This window comes from Mercenaria mercenaria, chromosome 7 (assembly GCF_021730395.1).
Source record: "Mercenaria mercenaria strain notata chromosome 7, MADL_Memer_1, whole genome shotgun sequence".
In the NCBI taxonomy this organism is placed as follows: Eukaryota; Metazoa; Mollusca; class Bivalvia; order Venerida; family Veneridae; genus Mercenaria; species Mercenaria mercenaria.
In genome coordinates this window covers 78587242-78604331 of record NC_069367.1, presented here as the reverse complement: position 1 = coordinate 78604331, position 17090 = coordinate 78587242, and the positions used below count along the sequence as shown (strand labels likewise).

General features: G+C 35.7%; 1 protein-coding gene across 1 annotated transcript; it reads left to right on the top strand.

Annotated features, from left to right (window-relative positions):
• Positions 1–750: 750 nt before the first annotated feature.
• Positions 751–16176, top strand: LOC128558681 (uncharacterized). The gene is made up of 2 exons (XM_053548725.1): positions 751–874; positions 13146–16176. Exons 1-2 carry the CDS (start codon positions 839–841, stop codon positions 13806–13808), a joined length of 699 nt encoding a protein of 232 aa, XP_053404700.1. The 5' UTR covers positions 751–838; the 3' UTR covers positions 13809–16176.
• Positions 16177–17090: the final 914 nt, after the last annotated feature.

Below are 17090 nucleotides of genomic sequence, written 5' to 3'. Positions count from 1 at the left end.
TAGGAAGTTAAAAAGTTCGAAGTGAGAAGTGCAAAAGTTAGAAGTCAAAAGTGGGAAATACGGAAGTCAATTGTCCCCCCAGGGCTTCCATAATGTTTGCCAGAAAGTAAAATATGTAGCATATTTTCGTACTTTTAAAGTTATTTTCGTCACCAATATTGATTCATATAAATTAGAAGTGCTGCCTAATTATTAGTGCAAAGTAATTTATTAGTGTATATTGATGGGATCTGTATATATAATACACTAAAATGTCTAGAATTTACCTACAAGCGATAAACATTATGAGGATCAGTTTAAATACACCGTGAAATGGTTAACAAATCAAAGAAGTTCATTTCTGATGTCATGTAATAAAACAATTATTGAATATTATATTATATTTTTTTTTCATACCAGCACATTATTTTTGAAAGTACACCAGGAATACATGTCGGTTTTATGCTTCATGAGAAACGTGACCAGAAATAGGCCTACCATTAACGATTTTTATTTTTAAGCAAAATATACCCACTTTAGTAAACTTCATAACACCCAATCTTCTGCGATCGTGACATTTTTCCTGGTCCATAAAATTGATTTCTGTCAATAGTTATGATGTTCGTTGATGTTTAATAGATTTTGGAATACATTTAGCTACTATGCATTAGAATTTTTTGGTGGGGTAGTAGTTTCAGTCATGGCCACACGCCGTGCACTTGTATTTTCCACAACTGATTATTTTTCTTTTATGTAACATAACATCTCATTTTAGGGTTATGATCCGGACGTCGTCATTGCAATCTTGAGTTATTTCCCTTACATACAAATTGCCGTTTGTGATACTTAAGGAGACGTTATGGATAAAGTGAAGTCTAGGAAAGATCTTTTGAAGGTACTGTTTTTTTATACTATAGGAGAGATCGCCGTGACGATACAGTCACAACAGGTCGAAAGCACAGATACTGGTAGTTTGGTCCATAGGCATTCGGCACATTGTGCTTGGTCAATAAATCCAGCACCCATTTACAAACGGTCATTCAATTAGCAGTGATTAGTCCACCGGCACACGTTATGCATTTTTGTTGCAAATTCTACTGCAGTAGAACTCTATGCAAACGCCTTTTTCTTACATGGGATGATAGATGATTCTTTCGGCTACAATTTAAGCTCAGTTTGAATAAAATTGAGCATTAACAACTTATAACCAAGTATGCAAACCCCATATGTAACTATCTGGGGGTCATCTCAAAGTAATTTTTGATTGTCATTTTTGACAGTCTAGTGGTGTTATCCACCAGCCACTTAATTCATAACATAATTTCATGTAGTAAAAGGTCTGGCATGAAATTAAACAGCATGATAAAACTAATAATTTTATAACTTTTATATTTAACATAATTATCAACTGCTTATTGACTTATAACAAACAAAAAAACAAACAAACAAAAAACAACAGAAAACAGTAGGCCCTACAGTTAACCAACAAAGACATATATAACTTGTTCATTAGATATTATCGCATATATATATTATAGCATTATGGAAAAGAGATCATAATATGAGATAAAATATAAAACATTATGTACAAAAACAAAAGTACCCTTGCATATGAATATAATGTAAAAAAATATATATATATATAAACAGCACATAACATCCTGATCTTGATTTGTTCATTAAAGAATACTGGAATGGTAAACACAATTTTTGAAGGATAATAAAGGGAACAATCGCTGAAGATAGTGACAGAAATATATACAGTGGCCTCCAAATAATTCCCGAGACAATTTAAAAAAAAATGAACATTTTCTCTGCATTTATTAACTTTTTGATATAACAATATTCACATTTGAACAAGTCAGTCAGTTGACAGCTATATCCCCCGCCTATCAAATGTTTGACACAGGGACAAGTTAATCTTGACATTTAACCAATGTACAAAACATATGGAACAGATACAAAATCAAAGGCTCAAACCTTGAACTGTGACCTTGACCTTGAGTCAGCATGGTTGTAATGTGGGTTCAGCGTGTCATCTCAGTGAGTAGCACATTTGGTATTAGTTTCATGGAAGTCTGTCAAGGGCTTCGAAAGATATGGAGCGCATATGATTTTCTTACTGACGGACGGACAGACGGTTGGGCACCATTCCTATAATATATATAATGTCATTTGTATGAAAAGTTCATTTGAACAATGGATGACAGACATAGGGTGATCACATTAGCTCACAATAAGTTCAGGTGAGCTAGAAAGGCTTATGTACATGCAAATGTTACTGATTATATATGTACATACTACAATGAAGTTTGATTAAAAGCAGCATGCCTCCAGATTTGGCTAAAAAATAATCTTTCTTTCATATTGAAGTTTTGGTCATATTATGAACATTAGAATATGAATTTTTGTTTCTAAAATGTTTTTAAAATTCCAAATCAAGAAAAAAAGATAACCGCGTCAGGAATCGAACCCCGGACCGCCGCGGCAATAAAGACATTTTCCCGTCGTCGTAACCAATAGCGCTATACCTGAAGTAGTGAATAATGACTTCAAAATATAGATATTTATAATCGAGACAGTTTACCTGGGGTAAAAGCGTGACAAACGCTTTTCGATTTTCATCGTAAAAAGTAGTAAAAACAGCAAATTCTCATGTGTTTCTGTAACATAAAGTTTGTCAGTAATTAAGTTTTAAAGCCTTCTTAAGAAATATAGCATTTATTTCAAGATATCTAAAAAAAAATATTTTTTGTTGTCGAACGATCTGGAGGCATGCCGCTTTAATATATTTTATGTTTATTTATTTTTACATTACATTAAAAAGTCACGATACCCTAGTCTGCTTGGATTGCAGGAGTTGTGGGTTCCATAGCCACAGATGGAACCAGTATTACCCTAGCCCAGTTTGTGCTCTGCATTCAAGGAGAAACTGGCTTCATTTCTCTCATAAAGTACAGTAGTGGTAAAGGAATATAAAGAATAAGGTGTTGAAAGTTATTTATATAAGCTGTAAAACTTAATTTGCAATCTACCTGGAACAAATTAGTAGATTTTTATACGCTTATTTATATTATTATAAAACATTAATTGCATTTATTACCCGCTTTGAAGGCTTTGCAGTCTTGACTGCAGGACTGCAATCTGGGCCTTTTCTACCCATGGTGCATCTGGTTGGCTATTGTATCTGCAAATATAAATAGTTTAATGGAATATTTCAAATATATAAAAATTCTAAGTAGGGAGATGCATTGTATTTTATTTCCTTTTTCAGTTTTATCTTACACATAATATTAGTCGACTGTGCATTTATACTGTGTGTAACATTCTAATTGTTGTCATTAAAACACGCTACATAACCTAGAAGCTGAAGATATATCGGATATTACCAAAATGTTGCGCGATAGCAGGGGACGCAAGAACGTAGGGGTCAAAATTGAAATCCTCCTTGTCTCTTTATATATGTTTTATGCGTGATTTTTTTACTATCGTTTTTTCTAAAAAAAAAGATTATTAAGTCATCATAGCGTTGTGGATCCCTGGACGTCAGCTTTCGAGTGGTCGGCTGATTGCCTGTGTATAAGTTTTAATGATTACCCGGTCAGCTTTTTCCTAATAAAAAGCGTCATGTATTATGAACTTGGAATACTTGTCCCATCATAAGTACTGAACTCCGAGAATATGACCATAAAAAAAACTCCGTCATTGTCAATTTGATGATATATTTTGGCCCCATTTTGCCACTAGACAATACAGATTTCCTTGTGTTCAGTTTTTGATTTAGGTCAACTTTCTCACTACACAAAATCAAATCGCAAAATTCTATTGAACACTTGGTATACTTTTTCAGAAAATAACAACCACGTTACAACACAAGCAATAATCCTCAAACTTTATGAATAATTCTTGCAAGAAATACTGCCCGCTGCTAGGACTTAGTATAATAAGTTTACTTCTGGTGTAAGTTAGGTTAGGCACTAATTATTATTAGAACTATGCAGTGGTTGGTTTAACACAGCAGCACAGGATTCGCAACAACCATCAGAGGTGAGATGTAAAGCAAGAAACATAACTCCAGTTGCTTTGCAAGTATAGTATGAGCTTTTAGATTAGAAGAAGAAGATCTTAATATAGCTAGAAGTAGGTCAACTTTTTCAATCAAAATGTAACTATATGTTGAACTTGAACTTGTATCATCAATAAGCTGACCCTGTACAGCAGACACATAACTCCATCGTTTTTGCAATTAATTATTGCCCCTTTTGGACTTAGAAAATCATTTTCTTGTTGAGTATTATGTTTAAGTCAACTTTTCTCATAAACTATCAAAGCTATTGCTTTAAAACTTGCAACAGTTTTTCACCATCATAAGTGGACACTGTACATCAAGAAACATAATTCTATCCTGCTTTTTGCAAGAATGATGGCCCTTTTTAGACTTAGAAAATCATGGGTAGGACAATATTTCTATTGCACAAAAAAAATCAGATGAGCGTCAGCACCCGCAAGGCGGTGCTCTTGTTTACATATACGTTCTTGAAATTCATTAAAAAAACAAACATTTAAAACTCTATCATAGCACGTGATGGATCCCTGTGACTGTTCCAAGCTTTATTTCAGAAAGTGTGTCGGAACTGATTGAATGCCGGTGTAATGAAGTATTTCGACCCCCATAGAATAATGACCCCCCGGTCATTATTCTATAGAAAAAGTGACCCCCGGTCATAGTATTATGACCTCCAGATCATAGTACTATGACTCCCCCACGTGAAGTAAACTGAACCTCACGAAGAATATTGACTCCCATAAAAAAAACGACCCCCGGTCATTTGGTCAAATTTAGTGATAACTCATGTATCTAAGGCCTAATTGCTGCATTTTATGCCCCCACTCAGGGGAGGGGGGCATACAGATTTGCCCTTGTCCGTCCGTCCTTCCGTTTGACCATTAGCCGCAGATACCATCACTTGACACAGAAATCAGAGCATTCCGCAACGGGAAAAGGGATTCTATTTCTAGACGCTGTATCTTGGTGTATACATTTTTTTTCAGGAAAATAACAATTCACAAAACGTTCACAAAACACACCAGTGTCAATAATCCCTGCAAACTTCGGTATGAAGTAATTCTTCAGAAGAAAACTGCACAAGAAACTGCTAGCATAGAACTTAGTATTAATAGAAGTTGCAATACTTAGCAGTGGCTGTAAAGTACGGTAGCGGCAACAATAGAAAGTAGTAGTAGTAGTAGTAGTAGTAGTGGCAGTGGTAGTGGTAGTTGCAGCAGCAGCAGCAGCAGAGGAATAAGTGACAGCAACAACAGCAGCAGGAGGAGAGGTAGATGTACAAGGCGTATTAGTGGAAGCAGGTATAGTAGTATCAGTAGTAGCAGTTGTAGTAGTAGTAGTAGAAGTAGTAGTAGTAGTAGTAGAAGAAGAAGAAGTACATGTAATAATAGCAATAGAAGTAGGGCACCAGTAGTAGTAGTACAATCAAAATGTTAACTATTGGCAATGGAGGGTATTAGAGTTGTAGATCTAGTAAAATTGTCCGTTAGGTTTGGTGGGGATCACTTTTTAATAGATATTATCGTCGAAAGTCTTTTTAGGAGCCGGTGTTTTACACGGAAAGAGTAACTTTTTTAAATAGAATAATGTCCGGGAATCGATATTGTATGAGAGTTCGAATGTAGTAATTTTCGGCAGTGAGTATTTTACATGGAAGGAGTACATGAATAATAACCGGGGTCGTTATTCTATGAGATTCGAAGGGAGTCATCTTTAGGGAGTCAGTATTTTACTTGGAGGGGTCAGTTTTTCTATAGAATAATGACCGGGGGTCGTTACTCTATAGAGTTTTCAAAGGGAGTCAGTTTTTTATAAGGGGAGTCAATATTTTACAGGAAAGGAGTCACATTTTCTATAGAATAATGACCGGGGGGTCGTTATTCTATGGGGGTCGAAATACTTCATTACACGGAACTGATTGAATGACTGTATGTAATATATATTAATTAATATATAGATAGTAAACGGGTGCTGGATTTATTTTTGGGCCCTAGACTGTCTATAAATGTTTTTTATATTATATAGCATCATCATTGAACAAACAAATGCGCCGAATGCCCATGGTTTGGTCTAGCTACTACCCAGCCGTGGGCTACGATGTCACGGGGCCAGATGGAACAAAATCTTAGTAGATCTACCAATGCACTGTTTAAAATCATGGAAATACCCACTGATGTCTTATCAATCATAGAAATACCCACCATGATTCAGTGGAAAGATCGGTATGGGTATTTCTATGATTTGAGGAAGATGATCCATTAACCGGTCATGTAGACCCAGAGTGTAGAGGTGCGGTAATCTATCTTCCAATTTCTGATGAAACCCATACGGGGAAAGTGGACGTGTCAAGCCACTAACAGGTCCAGGCTTTTGTTGTTTTTACAGATTTTCTTTAAATAAACAGACAATCCATAAAATTAAAATTTTCAGTCTGTAAATTTACAGATCTGTTGAAATTGCAGTTTAATTCGAAACCGCAGCTTAAAATGAAATGTTTCACTTACTGTATGCATTGATAGATGGCGATGAGACAATGTGCATAGCCCATGAACCGGCTCTGTAGGTCAAAGATCAAGGTCACAAATTGAGATGAAAGGTCAAAACTGCCCATTATATTTTGTGTCCGAAGCAAGGTATTGACTTCAGGCTTGGCATGTAGGTATAGGTGGCGATGAAATGATGCATGGACGGGGTCTGTAGGTCAAAGGTCAAGGTCACAAATTGAGCTCAAAGATGAAATCTATCATATTTCGTGTCTGAAGCATAACCTATTAACCATTCAAGGTATTGACTTCAAATTTGGGTATGTGGTGATGAGACGATGTGCAGAATACATGAATAAAGGGCGGTAGTTCAAAGGTCACACACACACACACACACACACACACACGCACACAAAAATCTTTAAAATTTTGCTTTTTCTTAAAGTTTGCTTCCATCCTCCTCTGATATAATCCTTCGGGCGTATATTGCCCTGCTTGGCGGAGCTCTTGTATTTTATGTTCCAGTTTTAATTTTACATTTCTTTCAGTATGACTTTTAGCCTACTTGTGATTAGAAATTAATAAAATTTTCTGGACATACTGTTGAAACTATTTGCTGGGGTTTCAGAATCTACAAAAGACATAAACTAAGAATAAGAGGAAACAGCAATGTGTTAAAGCTTCACCAGTATTAACTGAAAAACTTGTTGGTTATGTACTGGTACAAGAACTTTGTGTCTCATGTTCTACAGATGAAATTTCAATAAAGGAAATGTCCTGATTTCTCATATTTCTAAGATATAAATCCTGTCTTACTGTAGACAGAAAGCCGTGACATGAAAGAATGGGACATCCTGAAATCTGTGACATCTAAGAGAAAAAATTGTATTAGGTTTATTTTGCTGTTTAGCATAATCTGCTCATGCAATGATAGTTACTTTTCTAGGCAAAATAAAACTGTATTATAAAAAAACAACAACAGACGTATCAGTTCTGAGACATACCAACCCACTTTTGATTTCGACAACCGTAAATGGCACAGAAATCATCCTCAGACCCATGACACTTTGCTCACAAATCCCTTACCATGGCTTGTCTGAATTAATTTCTTCGTTGGACCATAGCAAAATAAGTACATTATCTACAAAATTTGATGATGACATTATTTACCTTATTGACTCATTTACGTCTGAAAATAAGTCATAACTGATGACACACATTAAAGTTGTCATAAAAGTACAGAAGAGTTTCCTGTTTATAAATTTATACGTTGGTGCTGGCCTTGTTTATGTTTTCAGTTGTTCAAGACGTTGGTGCTAGCCTTGTTTATATTTTCAGGTTGTTCAAGACGTTGGTGCTGGTCTTGTTTATGTTTTCAGGTTGTTCAAGACGTTGGTGCTAGCCTTGTTTATATTTTCAGGTTGTTCAAGACGTTGGTGCTAGCCTTGTTTATGTTTTCAGGTTGTTCAAGACATTGATGCTAGTCTTGTTTATGTTTTCAGGTTGTTCAAGACATTGATGCTGGTCTTGTTTATGTTTTCATGTTGTTGAAGATATTAGTGCTAGTCTTGTTTATATTTTCAGGTTGTTCAAGACGTTGGTGCTAGCCTTGTTTATATTTTCAGGTTGTTCAAGACGTTGGTGCTAGCCTTGTTTATGTTTTCAGGTTGTTCAAGACATTGATGCTGGCCTTGTTTATGTTTTCAGGTTGTTCAAGACGTTGGTGCTAGTCATGTTTATATTTTCATGCTAGTCTTGTTTATATTTTCAGGTTGTTCATGTTTTCAGGTTGTTCAAGACGTTGGTGCTAGCCTTGTTTATGTTTTCAGGTTGTTCAAGATATTGGTGCTAGTCTTGTTTATATTTTCAGGTTGTTCAAGACGTTGGTGCTAGCCTTGTTTATGTTTTCAGGTTGTTCAAGACATTGGTGCCAGTCTTGTTTATATTTTCAGGTTGTTCAAGACGTTGGTGCTAGCCGTTCAAGACGTTGGTGCTAGCCTTGTTTATGTTTTCAGGTTGTTCAATACGTTGGTGCTAGCCTTGTTTATGTTTTCAGAATGTTCAATACGTTCGTGCTAGTTTTGTTTATGTTTTCAGGTTGTTCAAGACGTTGGTGCTAGCCTTGTTTATGTTTTCAGGTTGTTCAATACGTTGGTGCTAGTTTTGTTAGCTCACCTGAGCAATGCTCAGGTGAGTTTTTCTGATCACTCGATGTCCGGCGTCTGTCTGTCTGTCGTCTGTCTGTCGTCTGTCTGTCCGTCAACATTTAGCTTGTGTATGCGATAGAGGCTGCATTTTTCAACTGATTTTCATGAAATTTGGTCAGAATGGTTACCTTGATGAAATCTAGGCCGAGTTCGAAAATGGGTCATCTGGGGTCAAAAACTAGGTCACTAGGTCAAATCAAAGAAAAACCTTGTGTATGCGATAGAGGCTGTATTTTTCAATTAATCTTCATGAATTTTGGTCAGAATGATTACCTTGATGAAATCTAGGCCGAGTTTGAAAATGGGTCATCTGGGGTCAAAAACTAGGTCACTAGGTCAAATCAAAGAAAAACATTTTGTATGCGATAGAGGCTGTATTTTTCAATTAATCTTCATGAATTTTGGTCAGAATAATAACCTTGATGAAATCTAGGCCGAGTTCGAAAATGGGTCATCTGGGGTTAAAAACTAGGTCACTAGGTCAAATTAAAGGAAAATCTTGTGTATGCGATAGAGTCTGTATTTTTCAATTAATCTTCATGAATTTTGGTTAGAATGATTGCCTTGATGAAATCTATGTCACCTTCGAATATGGTTCATCTGGGATCAAAAAGTAGGTCATTAGGTCAAATCAAAGAAAAACCTTGTGTATGCGATAGAGGCTATATTTTTCAATTGATCTTCATGAAATTCAGTCAGAATGATTGCCTTGATAAAATCTTGATCAAGTTTGAATATGGGTCATCTTGGGTCAAAAATAAGGTCACTAGGTCAAATCAAAGAAAAACCTTGTGTATGCGATAGAGGCTGTATTTTTCAATTGATCTTTATGAAATTTGGTCAGAGTTATTGCCTTGATAAAATCTAGGTTGAGTTTGGTTATTGGTCAACTGTGTTCAAAAACTAGGTCACTAGGTCAAATCAAAGAAAAACCTTGTGTATGCAATAGAGGCTGTATTTTTCAATTGATCTTCATGAAATTTGGTCAGAATGATTGCCTTGATGAAATCTAGGTCAAGTTTGAATATGGGTTATCTGGGGTCCAAAACTAGGTCACTAGGTCAAATCAAAGGAAAACCTTGTGTATGTGATAGAGGCTGTATTTTTCAATTGATCTTCATGAAATTTGGTCAGAATGATTGCCTTGATCAAATCTAGGTCAAGTTCGAATATGGGTCATCTGGGATCAAACACTAGGTCACTAGGTCAAATAAAAAAAATACTTGTGTTTGCTCCAATTTTAATGATACTTGGTCAGAATATTTTTTCCATGCAATCACTAGGTCTATGTTTACACTGTTATGGTGTATTATGGTGTGTTTCTCAGGTGAGCGACCTAGGGCCATCTTGGCCCTCTTGTTTATGTTTTCAGGTTGTTCAAGACGTTGGTGCTAGCCTTGTTTATGTTTTCAGGTTGTTCAAGACGTTGGTGCTAGTTTTGTTTATGTTTTCAGGTTGTTCAAGACGTTGGTGCTAGCCTTGTTTATGTTTTCATGTTGTTCAAGACGTTGGTGCTAGCCTTGTTTATATTTTCAGGTTGTTCAAGACATTGGTGCTAGCCTTGTTTATGTTTTCAGGTTGTTCAATACATTGATGCTAGTTTTGTTTACGTTTTCATGTTGTTCAAGACATTAGTGCTAGTCTTGTTTATATTTTCAGGTTGTTCAAGACGTTGTTGCTAGTCTTGTTTATGTTTTCAGGTTGTTAAATACATTGGTGTTGGTCTTGTCTATGTTTTCCCGCAGTGGTGTGGGAGACATACTGATTTACTCCTGTCTGTGTGTCTGTTGTCTGTGTGTCTGTCACAAATCTTGTCCGCACTATCAGTTGAACATTTCTCATCCGATCTTCACCAAACTTTAACAAAATGTGTTTGACCATAAGTCCTCAGCCAAATTCGATAACTAGCCAAAATCGGCCCAGGCACTTCGGAATTATTGCCCTTGAATTACCGAAAATCGACCTTCTTACTCTTGTCCGCACTCTAAGTCGAACAGTTCTCATCTGATCTTCACCAAACTTGAACCAAATGATTTTGACCATAACTCCTCGGCCAAATTCATTAACTAGCCAAATCGCCCGAGGTACTTCAGAAGTATGACCCTTGATTTACCCAAAATCAGCCTTTTAACTCTTCACAGGTATATCTTTAGTGAGTAAACAGTATATAAAGACTGACTTACTATTTATGTTTTCCCACAGTGGTGTGGAGACATACTGATTTACTCCTGTCTGTCTGTCTGTCTGTCTGTGTGTCTGTCACAAATCTTGTCCGCGCTATAAGTTGAACATTTCTCATCCGATCTTCACCAAACTTTAACAAAATGTGTTTGACCATAAGTCCTCGGCCAAATTCGATAACTAGCCAAATCGGCCAAGGCACTTCGGAATTATTGCCCTTGAATTACCGAAGATCGACCTTTTTATTCTTGTCCGCGCTCTAAGTCGAACAGTTCTCATATGATCTTCACCAAACTTGAACCAAATGATTTTGACCATAACCCCTCGGCCAAGTTCATTAACTAGCCAAATCGCCCGAGGTACTTCAGAATTATGACCCTTGATTTACCCAAAATCAGCCTTTTAACTCTTCAAAGGTATATCTTTAGTGAGTAAACAGTATATAAAGACTGACTTACTATTTAGATGATTAGGCAGTTGTGGGAGACATGCGTTTTTCTCAAAAGCAGCTCTAGTTTTATTTATGTTTTCAGGTTGTTGAAGACATTAGTGCTAGTCTTGCTTATGTTTTCAGGTTGTTACATTGGTGCTAGTTTTATTTATGTTTTCAGGTTGTTGAAGACATTAGTGCTGGTCTTGTTTATGTTTTCAGGTTGTTACATTGGTGCTAGTTTTATTTATGTTTTCAGGTTGTTGAAGACATTAGTGCTGGTCTTGTTTATGTTTTCAGGTTGTTACATTGGTGCTAGTTTTGTTTATGTTTTCAGGTTGTTCAATACATTGGTGCTAGTTTTATTTATGTTTTCAGATTGTTGAAGACATAAGTGCTGGTCTTGTTTATGTTTTCAGGTTGTTACACCGGTGCTAGTTTTGTTTATGTTTTCAGGTTGTTCAATACATTGATGCTAGCTTTATTTATGTTTTCAGATTGTTGAAGACATTAGTGCTGGTCTTGTTTATGTTTTCAGGTTGTTACATTGGTGCTGGTCTTGTTTATGTTTTCAGATTGTTCAATACATTGGTGCTAGTTTTGTTTATGTTTTCAGATTGTTGAAGACATTAGTGCTGGTCTAGTTTATGTTTTCAGGTTGTTGAAGACATTGGTGCTAGTTTTGTTTATGTTTTCAGGTTGTTCAATACATTGATGCTAGTTTTGTTTATGTTTTCAGGTTGTTCAATACATTGGTGCTAGTTTTGTTTATGTTTTCAGATTGTTCAATACATTGGTGCTAGTTTTATTTATGTTTTCAGGTTGTTCAATACATTGATGCTAGCTTTATTTATGTTTTCAGATTGTTGAAGACATTAGTGCTGGTCTTGTTTATGTTTTCAGGTTGTTACATTGGTGCTGGTCTTGTTTATGTTTTCAGATTGTTCAATACATTGATGCTAGCTTTATTTATGTTTTCAGATTATTGAAGACATTTAATTTAGTGCTGGTCTTGTTTATGTTTTCAGGTTGTTACATTGGTGCTGGTGTTGTTTATGTTTTCAAATTGTTCAATACATTGGTGCTAGTTTTGTTTATGTTTTCAGGTTGTTCAATACATTGGTGCTAGTTTTGTTTATGTTTTCAGACTGTTGAAGACATTTGTGCTGGTCTTGTTTATGTTTTCAGGTTGTTGAAGACATTGGTGCTAGTCTTGTTTATGTTTTCAGGTTGTTCAATACATTGGTGTTAGTTTTGTTTATGTTTTCAGGTTGTTCAATACATTGGTGCTAGTTTAGTTTATGTTTTCAGGTTGTTAAATACATTGGTGCTAGTTTTATTTATGTTTTCAGGTTGTTAAATACATTGATGCTAGTTTTGTTTATGTTTTCAGGTTGTTCAATACATTGGTGCTAGTTTTGTTTATGTTTTCAGGTTGTTCAATACATTGGTGCTAGTTTTATTTATGTTTTCTGGTTGTTCAATACATTGGTGCTGGTTTTATTTATGTTTTCAGGTTGTTAAATACATTGGTGCTGGTTTTATTTATGTTTTCAGGTTGTTCAATACATTGGTGCTAGTTTTATTTATGTTTTCAGGTTGTTAAATACATTGGTGCTGGTTTTATTTATGTTTTCAGGTTGTTCAATACATTGATGCTAGCTTTATTTATGTTTTCAGATTGTTGAAGACATTAGTGCTGGTCTTGTTTATGTTTTCAGGTTGTTACATTGGTGCTGGTCTTGTTTATGTTTTCAGATTGTTCAATACATTAATGCTAGTCTTGTTTATGTTTTCAGGTTGTTCAAGACATTGACGCTGGTCTCGGACTGACTGGCATGCATTTAGAACTTGCATCTGATGAGCGTGTGCATGAAATGGTTGATTTTCTAATAGAGCATTTCTTTCCTGATGAAACTCTATCAAAGTCGATTGGTTTGGTGATCAGTGAATATGGGAAGAAACTCCTTGTTGAGAGATACAAAGATAACTTATCATTGTTACTTGTGTCAGATGTCACAAATAAAGTCATTGGAGTGAGGACCATTAAAGTTATACCCGTTGGAGGACAGACTATAAATTTAAGCAGCATTGAAGATGAAAGGATTCGAAAAGTGATCACCTTTTTACGTCATAAAGGTTCAGACATGAATGTTTACAAATATTTTGGAATTGATTGTGCTGTGCATTTTATCAATCTTGGAATCCATAAAGACTATAGGAACATGGGCTTGGGGTCTACACTGATGAATGCTGCAATGTCCTATGTGAAAGAGATAGGACTTGACCCTGTGTGTATTACAGGAGAGGGAACCTCAGACTATTCACAAAAAATCTATGAAAAATGCAGCTTTGAGGTTATTCACACAGTTAAGTATGAAGACTATATAAAAGATGGAGAGATAGTTTTCAAAAATACGGGTCTCAACAAATCTTGCAAGTTTTATGTAAAAAAGCTTTAGACAGTTTTCCTTCACACTAAAACAAACTATTTTGATCTGATGTAGAGGGTGTTCAAAAAAGAGAGTGATTCGTCAAGTAGTATGTTATAATCATCCCACCAAAAGGTGAAGGGAGATATATCCAAGGTACTGTAAATTAGGAAGTTTTTGCATGACAAAAATTTGATTTCACACAAACAGACAATTTCGTGAAGTTTTGAATTTGTGAGCAGATGGCTGTAAAAACGGTCGGAAATTTCAGATGATTTCCATAAAATTACATAGACCAAAATTTGGAAAATGAAAATCTTATTTTGAAGAATTTTATTCTAAGAAAGTATTAACTAAGCAGACCCAGCTCTCGTGGACGATCATTTTGACTTTTAGTTATGAAAGTTGCGAAATTGAAAGCGTTATAAAATTTCTAATTGGCATACTTCAGGATATGCCGGAATGGCTGATTACTGAAACTGACGGAAATTTTAAAGAAATATTAAAACTTTTCTTGAATTTGCATACGCAAAGAATATGCGAAAATTAGTGAAAAATTAAACAGTGTGGATATTACCCGATTTACAATATCATGAATATGAAAGGGATTTTTATAGAGACCATTGAGAGGAATTGCTGTGTATAAGAAACATAACTCTTTCTGTCTTACTTTTATTATTAGTTCACCTGAACTCTGTAAGCTTGAAGAACATTTGTTTCTAAACACAAACCAGAGCAGAAAAAAAACTAAGGTCACTGAACTTGTTTTAATTATACAGGGCATTTTCTTTTCCCACTGTTTAAGTATTTCTGAAATTATGTAAAATTGAAAAAATGGGGGTACTTTATAAAACATATATTGTCCCACTTAATGTTATAGGGATTTCAGATCTAACTGGTTACTTTTATAAATTTATACAAGGTGATATCAGTATTGTGTAAGCATAAATATCACTTGCAAATCTTTTTCATTTTTACTTGTTGATATATTTACCCCAACAACATTATATTTTATTGTATTTAAATCTACAAAAAAATTCTGATGTTAAGATTTTAAAAATATTTTGCAGCCTTAATGACACAAAAAAAATGGAAAGAAAAAAATTTGGGTTCACCGTGAATCTAAGAGATTTATTTAGAAAAAAAAAACATTTAAAAACTGATGAATTTGATATTTTCAGTTCTTTTTGTTAGCTCACCTGAGCACGGGGTGAGCTATTTTGATCGCTCACAGTCCGGCGTTCGTTCGTCGTCCGTCCGGGTTCAAATGTGGCCCCGCCCTGGGCCTAGGGCTTTGATATTTATTATGAAGCATCATCTAGAGGTCCTCTACCAACAGCGTTTTTTGCCATTCTGGGAAAAGGCCCGGTAACGGTTGAATTGAGAAAAATAACGTTTTTTTTATTAAAATTGGGAGAAATTTCAGGGTTTTACTCAAATAGGGAATTCTTGATAATAACATAAGGTAACAAATGTAATTATTATCGATTTGTAATTATCAGTTATACAATACCTGTTGTTTTGGTAAATACGGTATTGGTCGATTTGACTGAGCGGGAAATTGTTCATGTTTTTCACGTGTTATAAACCGTGGTATATAAGTCTGTGCAGTCGTGCATTCGCCACTTGAGGCTTAGAATATTGACAGCTAACGTGTAAACTATGACCCACCCTCCCGCCCTGTTTTTGGGTCTGGGACAGATGGTCATATTATGTAGGTGGGAGCCATAATATGCAGATAGTTATGGTATACAAGTAGTCATATTGTGCAGATGGTCTTAGTATACAGGTGACCGTAATATGCAGGTGGTCTTAGTATACTGGTGACCGTAATATGCAGATGGTCTTAGTATACTATACAGGTGACCGTATAATATGCAGATGGTCTTAGTATACAGGTGACCGTAATATGCAGGTGGTCTTAGTATACTGGTGACCAAAGTATACAGGTGGACGTAGTATACAGGTAATCATAATATGCATGTGTTCGTAATATACTTATGGTCATAGTATATAGGTGGTCGTTGTACAAAGGTTGTCACATCAGACAGTTGTCATATTATACAGGTGATCATAAGGCCTTGTCAACAGGTTCAAACGTATCACTGTTACTCACTTCATCCATGAGTTTTCCTATCGTTACATGTGTTAAGATTTACATTATTTCTCATATTATTATATATATCAGAAGTACAATCGACGGTCTGTATCTTGTTACGATATTAAGAAGCATTATATTTTTGATAATTTGACATTCACTAGCTTTTAGTCTTGTTTCAGACACAGAACCGAGCCACCAAGGATACAGGAACAATTAAAGAACATTATTGAAATGTTGCATTTATTCCGCGAATATTGTAACGATGTTAGCTGTCAATACAATAGCCTAAACCTATTATTGTATGTTGATTTATTTCTGTGATATGATAATGAAGATACGATAATAACTGATTTACTCACGACTTTAGCGTGAGTAGCATCATTTAGAACATTTCTTCCTTTTATATTCTATGTATATATAACATGCCATAAACATGATGGCAGGGCTAGGTTTTCACAAAGAGGAGATTATTTTAACCCTCATCATGCTGGACACGATTGATTCTGCCTTTGCGAAAAGTGTAGATCATGATCAGCCTGTACATCCGTGCATTCTGATCATGATCTGCACTGTTCACCATTCAGTCAGTATCGTTTTGATAATCTCCCCTTTTAATAGTTAATGGTACTGTCTATAAATTGAAAGATGGACAAGTTCATTAATGAAATTTAGTGGGGTAAGGGTTAATTCAATCTTACTGGTGCAATCTTTCAATGCACATCTACCATGAAAACAATAACACTCTAGGATACGTTGGGTATTTGGTAGAGCTGCATGAATGGTACACTATTTACGCCTGGTTGTCTTTCCTTGATGTTCTAATAGGCCTATTACAGGCACCCGCTAGCCCTGTAGAGCTATGGACTAGTATCCCAAGGATTGCGGTTAGTCTCACATTCGCTGCACTTAGACCCCCCTGGTTTACTGTAAGGCATGTACTCGTGTCCCGTATTAAAGGGCCATCGTGCTATCGGGGTCACCCTGGTACAGACAATATGAGGACACGATGGTGATGACATGACGGTATGATAGCACAATGGTGATGGAGCGAAGGCGCGATGGCGAAGTCACAAAAGTACGATGACGAAGACGTGATGGTGATGGAGCGATGCTGTGACAGCACGATGACGAAGACGTGATGGTGATGGAGCGATACTATGACAGCACGATGACGAAGACGCAATATAACTTCGCGTCTTTGTCATCGTGTC

Excerpts from the sequence above, each read along its gene's own strand:
- LOC128558681 (XM_053548725.1), top strand. The coding sequence starts at position 839 with ATGGATAAAGTGAAGTCTAGGAAAGATCTTTTGAAG. Across the intron at positions 875-13,145 it reads CTAGGAAAGATCTTTTGAAG|GTTGTTCAAGACATTGACGC; the intron begins GTACTGTTTTTT and ends TTATGTTTTCAG.